Source organism: Monodelphis domestica, chromosome 4 (assembly GCF_027887165.1).
Source record: "Monodelphis domestica isolate mMonDom1 chromosome 4, mMonDom1.pri, whole genome shotgun sequence".
In the NCBI taxonomy this organism is placed as follows: Eukaryota; Metazoa; Chordata; class Mammalia; order Didelphimorphia; family Didelphidae; genus Monodelphis; species Monodelphis domestica.
Genome location: NC_077230.1, coordinates 75,758,342 through 75,766,849, shown reverse-complemented (window position 1 = coordinate 75,766,849; position 8,508 = coordinate 75,758,342). Strand labels below are relative to the sequence as shown.

Sequence of the window (8,508 nt, the reverse complement as noted above, 5' to 3'; positions counted from 1 at the left end):
GCGGAGACAGGGTTGGGAAGGAGGAACAAAAATTGCTGGTACTAAGGTCAAGGTTGGTCCTAATAACTACAGTGAAAACTCAGTTATGTCATGTTCTATGGGTGATAGACATGGTATGTCATGTGGTATTTCTTTATGCCACTCTTGGAGATAATGCTAAGAAGCTGCAGAGATGGCTGAAGGAATCGCGTAAGAGCCCAGAGGAAGGGGAGACCCTCAGGTTACTTCATGCTCTTACTGAAGTCATCCTAAGGTTTTATTTGGTGCTTGCCAAATACTAACTCTCTTACAAAAGAGAAAAGGATTGAAAGAGAGGTAAGCTGAAATCTGGCAGAAACGATGCCATTGTGCTTAGACCTTTACATTGGGGGTTATAGTTGTACTCTCCAGCTAGTATGGTTGGACTGATTTTGAAAAGATCATTCTCTGCCCCCCCAAAATACCTACCAGGTCATCTACAGTTTCAAGAAGATAATGAAAATAGTTTCTTATTCAGAAATAAAGAGGGATAGAGGGAGTCACAAGACATTTTTTCTCTTCTTTGAGTTTAGTAGTTAGAAATCTCACTCTTAAACATGAAGAAAAAACACTATAGAACCATCTCAAAAATACCTACAACACTTAGGAGTACCGTAGACTTGCATATTGCAATATTTCAGGCACCTGTGATTTCACTGATATAGGTACTCACTCCAGTGGGTATACTGCAACCCATCATTTCATTCTGAGACTTTTGTCCATATCCTGCTATGCTCTACAGTGACTCCACAAACTTTACTAAGGGATATCTTTCAGATGTCCTGATATTGTGTAGATTTGATAAGAACACATAGGCTTTCTCTCAATTATCTCTTGATCTTGCTACAAGATTGATCCATTGCTCTGATGACATCCTGTATGCCACTTTTTTCCTTGATAGTTCTTCATTAGTAATATGTTGTAGCCTATTCACAACCATCAAGTGCCTCTCCATTGATCTTTGGATGGCTCAAAACTTTAATTCCTCAAGAGACAATATAGTATTCCATGAGGCATAATCATAGAGCTTCATTAGGGAAACATTGGCATTCAAAATATGGGCCTTTATTTTAGGGAAAAACTTGGAGTCATTAAAAGCACTGCTCAACTTCCGAAAGGCAATCTAACCCACTCTCGTCCTCCCATTTGGTTCCTAAACTCAGTTCATTTTCAACAGAGTACCTACACAAGTCTTATACTAATGGACTAATGGACAATCCTATGGGTTTTCTGTATGAGTGTCTATCAGAGTTGGGACAATAGTCATTTGTTATCTTTGGATAATTAGACCAAACTCATTTGAGTGATTATAGTTCTCATTTAGGAGGCTCCAAAATGTTCTGGGACTTAATTCAATCATTAAATGTCATCCTATAGGTCCTATATGGTCATTCCAAAGCAAATCATTATTTCTGTCAATGACGGTGGAGTCATTACATTTGCATTCTAACATCACAGTCTCCAGTATGCTCCAAGAAGAAATGGAAATGGAATAGGAATAGGAATAGGACTGTATAGAATACTTCACTATCTATAGAGAATTCCTCTTTCACTTGGTCTCCACTCTGAATATCTTCCATGACAATGGTAAATACTTCCTGTTTTATCCTTCATGTGATAATCAGGGGATCATCAGACAAAGTTATCTCTATTGTTCCATCCCCCTAAGAATGATTTTGATGTGTTTGGAAAGCATCTTGTTAGAGAACAGCTTTTAAGAAAGCATTTTGCTCTACCAAATCATATTTTATAGTCAAAAGCAAAAAGTATTACTGGAAAATATATCTTCTATACTTAAGCCCATTGTGTGAACATAAAAATTTAGTTTATGATTGCATGGCATTTGGTAGCTTGTCTGTTCCCTTTTCAGACCATCATCAATTTTCCTCTCAATGTATGTATAGATGTGTCTCAGAGAGATTTTTGCAACTATGGAAAAAATCTGTTCATAATTAATATTTCTTTTTTGCTTACTTTTTTCAGCAGTAATAATATCCATGACTTCCTCTACCATCAAGCATTTGTAATCCTCCCCTCCAGCAATATCTTGAGAATGAATCCCTCAAAACTATACTACCTCTAGCACAGAACTGCTCTATGAGTAGTCACCCTGTTCTATCTGTAAAACATCACATAAATCTTAAAATACTAAAATCAGGGGCAACTAGGTGCCACAGAGAATAAAGCACTGGACCTGGATTTAGAAGGAGCTGAGTTCAAATATAGCCCCAGACACTTATTAGTTATGTGACTCTGGTCCCAATATCCCTAAATCTCTGTATGTCTCAGTTATTTCAACTGAAAAATGGGGGTAATACTAGCCCCTGTTTCTCAGGGTTGTTGCAAGAATCAAATGAGATATTTGTAAGGCATGTTACAAATCTTAAAGCCCTATATAAATGCTAGCTATTATTGTTGTTGTTATTTGTCATTTTGGTATAAATATCAATTACTATTTGTTATCTTAGTTTCTTTAGTCCTATTTCTATTTCTTCATGGAGTATTCTGGAGACTGTGATGTTACACCTCAACTGTAGTGACCTCACCATCATTGATAGAAATATTAGTTTGCTATGGAAGTCTCTATAAATATTTTCTCTTTTCCCCCTATCCTTATCCTTCCTCCATTTTAATCCTTAAATGCGTAAATCTTTAAATCAGGATTAACTGACTTAGTTAGGTCCCTTTTGAATTTCTCTGTGATCTTATTTTTCCTTTTCCTTTTTTTCAAAACTAAGTTATATATGACCTTCTAACATATTTCTCAAGGATATCTTTCAAGTAAGCCTGCACTATAAGTCAGTATTGCCATTGGCTGACATCTCTCCTTGATAAAGAGGTCAAATATTTGGTGACCAGAATAATTCCTAGGTGATTTGGATTCTTTGATGTGGTTATGGGCCAATTTATATGGTGATAATCAATGTTATTGGTATCTATTCTTTTATCCTTTCATACTTGGAAGGGAGGCATCAATAGCTTACACAATAAATAGTCCAGGTTGAAGTTACTTCCATTGTGATGTTACATATTTTCATCTTTATTTTTTTCTTTTAATTTTGTATTAAATTTGATCTTTGCTTTTCATGGAAAACAAAGAAGAAAATACCATCTCTGCCCCTTGTGGTCTTCGGTCTCTTCCCCAAAATGGCATAATCTCTGGCAATGCTTTCAAAAGCCTTTCTGACAGCATTCATTTGAATCACCAGAAATGGGCAGTGGTCATCTGTTTTGACAAATCTTAGAAAGTTCTCTCTAATACATTGAGTCCATCCCTCAAGAAGACAGCAGATTTTTTCCCCATTATTACAATCAGGTTGTCAAATAGCTGCCTCAATACCCCCCAGGAAAGAGTCACCAACCACCACTAATAATAACAGCTGAAATACAAATATTATATATGGTGGTCTACAGTTTGTTTTTCATATATTATCTCCTATGATCTCCTGTTCTTTTCTCCTTTTGCCACAAGTCTTCTTTTCAGATTTGCTTTTATCTGATAACAGCTGTGGAATTATTTTATAATTTCTAGAAGGAAAAATAGCTGTTTCCTTCTCAGAGCATTCATTTTTCTCCGCTAAAGGAAGAGCTCTAAGTCTGGATTTAGCTCTAGATGTACTGTGGTCCTTCTTCCCTATATCCTTTGCTTTTATTCTCTAAACTCTTTAAAGAGGTCAGAGTTCTTTTCTGTCTCTTTAAATCTTTTTCTACTTTTTATTTTGGCAATGAAGCCCTGATTCTGTAGTTTTGGTTTTATTTGTTGTTAGTAACAGTTTACTATCTCTAATAACCTAGAATGTGAAAGGGTATCCCTTGATCCTTTTAGCTCCTTTTCTAAGAGGGAGACAGCCTGAACTTTGTTTTAGGTTGAGGTTTTCTTTTTCATTGTTTTTACTCTAAACTTAAACACTAGCTCAAATGAACATTTCCATGTACACATTAGAGCAGAAGAAGAGTGTTGCACATGAAACTGTGAATTTGTTATACACAGCTTGCTTTTCTTTTTTAAATATGTAATCTATTCAATATATGACTTTCAAAGCTGTTCTGCTTGTTCTAGACTTCTTCCGATTCTCTTCTATGTGTTTTTTTAAAATGCTATAATGACTCGTTTCTTTTCTTTTTCCTGCTCTTTAAAGCAACCCTATCTAAGCCCAATTCTCCCTCCCATCTCTACCCCTCCTTGAAAAAAAATTAATTTGTTAACCTTGGAACAAATATGTGTAAGTTTGTAACATATTAAATATATGTGTGTGTATATATATATGTATATATATACATATATCTGCATGGGTTATCTGAATGTGTAAATGTGAAATTCACAGGTGGCATGGATTAGAATCTGGCCATCCCTCTCTAGGAGAGATTGCAATTTTTTCTTTGAAGGCAGCAGGAGCAGGGCATGGCTAAATATTCCTCTCTAAGAGAGGTGTCAGACTAGATTTAAATCTATTTCAAATATTGCTGATCTGGGAATGTGAATCTGTTGTTGTTTAGGCATTTCAGTTGTGTCCAACTCCTCATGACTCCATTTAGGGTTTTCTTGGCAAAGATAATGGAGTGGTTTGACATTTCCTTCTCTCTCCCATTTTACAGATGAGGAAACTGAGGCAAACAGGGTTAAGTGATTTGTCCAGGGTCATATAGCTAGTCTGAGACAAGACTTAAACTCAGGAAGATGAGTCTTCCTGGCTTCAGGTTCAGTACTCTATCCACTGAGTCACCTAGTTGCCCCAATATTAATCTGGTTCAAAGGAAAAGCTACTTCTCTTGTCACTCTAAAAGGAAAAGGTTGCCCTCTGCTTACAGTATCTGACTTAGCTCATTCCTTTCAAGTACTGGATACATACACACACCCATCAGAAATAGCGAAGAACAGTAAATCTATTTATCCAAGTATATGGCAAACTGAAATAAGAAAATGTGTACATATATGCCAGAAAATAAATAGAAGTGAATGAGCTCTTTAGATGGGAGCGAGATGAGATCTCAGCTCAAAACATAAGAGTTCTCTCCCTGAAGGTCTAAGGGGACTAGCTAGAAATCAGAGACACATTGAGGAACTTCCTTCCCAAAGTCTTTCTCTCCTCCTTGAAGAGTCTCCAGTCTATGTATCTCTTCTGAAAGAACTGAAGCAGTAAATGTATCTTCCCAAAAGCTCTGGCCCAACTCTACCCTTTATGAAGATATTTGCCACGGGTCTTTTTCCACCAGAGAGGAGTCAAACTTCCATCTGCAGATACAAAAGCACACAAAATACCCCGGGCTTGTAGGAAGCCTGGTTACATATTCATCATCAAACACAATAAATTCCCACATTTGGGGCCTGCACTTTGAACATAGATGGCAGACAAAACGACAAATATCACATGCTCAATATGTCAGTATAAAATTCCCCCCAGGTCATTGTGATAGTGAGATCCTCAATTCTTCTTTCTAATTGCTTGAGGATTGTTACAATTCACCTTGCTGATGCCTTTATATCTTTTTATCATCTCCTAATAACTTGACTGGTTTTTCTCGGGCTTCAGAGGGTAGAACTAATAGCATTATCCAAAAGTAAAATGAGAATCTTGACTTCCCTTCACTGGATCATTCCTTCAAAGAAGTAGCAGAGCAGGGAAACTTTTTCTTTTTTTAAAAATTTTATTTAATTAATTAATTTAGAATATTTTTCCATGGTTACATGATTCGTGTTCTTTCCCTCCCTCCCCTCTCATAGCCGAAGCACAATTCCACTGGGTTTTACAAGTGTCATTAATCAAGACCTATTTCCATATTATTGATATTTACACTAGGGTGATCCTTTAGAATCTACATCCCCAGCCATATCCCCATCGAACCATGTGATCAAGCAGTTGTTTTTCTTCTGTGTTTCTGCTCCCACAGTTCTTTCTCTGAATGTAGATAGTGTTCTTTCTCATAAGACCCTCAGATTGCTGCCAGTATGCATTGCTGCCAGTAGAGAAATCCATTATATTTGATTGTGCCATAGTGTATCAGTCTCTGTGTACAATGTTTTCCTGGTTCTGCTCCTCTCGCTCTGCATCACTTCCTGGAGGTTGTTCCAGTCTCCATGGAACTCCTCCACTTTATTATTCCTTTGAGCACAATAGTATTCCATCACCAACATATACCACAATTTGTTCAGCCTTTCTCCAATTGAAGGGCATCCCCTCATTTTCCAATTTTTGGCCACCACAAAGAACACAGCTATACATTAGGGAAACTTTTTCTGGAAAATGTTTCTTCTTCAAAGTCTCTTCCAATCTGAGATTCATTTATGGAATGGAAAGAGTAGAACTATCCCTATTGGGAAGGGTCAGCTCTCTCGGGGTACAAGACAGGTGTATTCAGAACTTCCAGGCCTCCTATAAGATTCTACTAGGATTTTCCACTTCTGAAAATGATGGCAGTGTTAATTACAGAAAAAGGTTCTCAGTAATGAAAATTTTGGTTCTCCGGTTGTGACTAGAAAACAGTTGTGAGCTTTTAATGCCTTCATAATCTTATGGGCTTTTTTCCAGTCCCTAGGTTCATCCCAGAATAATTTTTACATTGTGATAATTTCTTCTTTCTATTCTCACAATGTAATAAATAAAGCACTGGACTTAGAGACAAGAAGACTTGAGTTCAAATTCTACCTCATAAACCAAGTAGATTTATAACTTTGGGAAAGTCTTTCTATCTAAATCTCAGTTTCTTAATTTGTAAAATGGTAATAGTATCACCTATCTTACAGGATTGTTGGGAAACTCCAAAGAGATATTTTTCTACAAAGTGTTTTCTGAACCTTGACAGGCTACATAATTGTGAGTTATTATTAGTATAATTATTATTCTCATCATCATCATTATTATCTCCCTTAATCATAGGAAAATGCTGAAGAAAAAGAATATCCTCCTGGCTGTCAAGATTCGCTTTTATCCCATCTTCAGGCCACCTCTCCAGGAAGAGCTCACTCATCTGAGAAACTACTGGCAGCTATGGAATTGAAACGCTATTATAGCTTCTGCCAGGATGCTCCTTTGCCCAGACCAGGACACCAAGAAGAAGAAGGAGAGTTGAAAGGGGATGGGAAGACTCTGGGAACACTCAGCCCCACCATGGCTCCCAAGTTGGGCTTAGAGGTTCGGAAACTCAGCAATGGCAGAATGATGACTTCCCTGAGGCTGGGTTCTCAGCAATCCCGGAGCATTCCGCTTCGAGAAAAGAAAGCAACTCAGATGCTGGCTATTGTTCTGGGTGAGTTGCATGAGAAGGACATTTTGCTAGAAGGGAGAAATCCTGTACCATAAAGATACAGGTCTAGAGTGAATGAAAACCATCCTCACTTTAGTTGTTCACTATCAAGCCAAAAAGCACTGAATCCAACCTCAAAAGATGTGATTTCAAGACCTGCTCCTTCTGGAATTAGCTGCACAATCTCTTAACTTAATATAATATGAATCTCTATTTTCTTATCTTTCTTTGTAAACTGGGGATATTACTTGTACTACCTATCTCTCAGTTATTAGATTCAAATAAAATAAGATTCACTGTGCAAACAAAGTATTATGTCCATATGAAACAATGATAATAGCTCACATGAATACAGATCTTTAAAATTTGAACAAGTTTAAATTAAGTTAAATTTAAATTTCATTTCATTTGTATTAAATATGAACATATTTAATAATACACATTAAAACAAACACAAATATTAAATTAAAATTTATATAAATAAATAAATAAAAATAAATAAATAAAATAAATTTAATTTAAATCTAAAAATAAACTTTGCAAACCATTTTATATATTGTTCCATTTGATTTGATTTGATAGTGGAAGCAGTGTGGTACAGTAGAGAGAGCCTTAGATCTTTGGTTCAAATCCCATCCCTGATACTACCATTGAGCAAGATGCTTAACTTTCCTCAGTTTTCTCATCTGTAAAATGAGAAGATTGAATAAGAAGGCCTCTGAGGTCTCTTTGCGGTAATAGATCTAAGAACCTATTGTTTAGTGATTTTTTCAGTTTCTCCTAACTCTTTTTTTTTTAATCCTTCTGTCTTGGAATCAATGCAAAGTATTGATTCCAAGCTAGAAGAGCAGTAAGGGCTAGACAGTTGGTATTAAATGATTTGCCCAGGGTCACACAGCTAGAAAGTGTCTGAGGTCAGATTTGAACCCAGGTCCTCCAAATTCCAGGGTTAGATCCTATTCCCTGTGTTAACTAGCTGCCCGACATATCTGACTCTTCCTGACCCCATTTGGGGTTCTCTTGGCAAAGATACTGGAGTGCTTTGCTATTTCCTTCAACTAGTGGGTTAAGGCAAACAGAAGTTAAGTGATTTGCCAAGAGTCACAAAGCTAATAAGTGACTGGATTTGAACTCAGGTCTTCATGAATCCAAGCCCAGCACTTTATTCACTGGGCCCCCTATGATGATGATAATGCTTCAGGAAGATATTAAGAAGTATAAGAGAGACTCCTAGGTTTCAAAAATGCA

The 8,508-nt window shown here is 36.7% G+C and overlaps 1 protein-coding gene across 1 annotated transcript in view; it reads left to right on the top strand.

Moving 5' to 3' along the window:
* DRD3 (dopamine receptor D3) overlaps nucleotides 1-8,508 on the top strand; it is a 70,549-nt gene that overhangs the window by 60,684 nt on the left and 1,357 nt on the right. Inside the window, exon 7 of the mRNA XM_001368407.4 lies at nucleotides 6,894-7,263. Coding sequence (XP_001368444.1) covers nucleotides 6,894-7,263 — 370 coding nt within the window. The remainder of the gene's footprint in view (nucleotides 1-6,893; nucleotides 7,264-8,508) is intronic.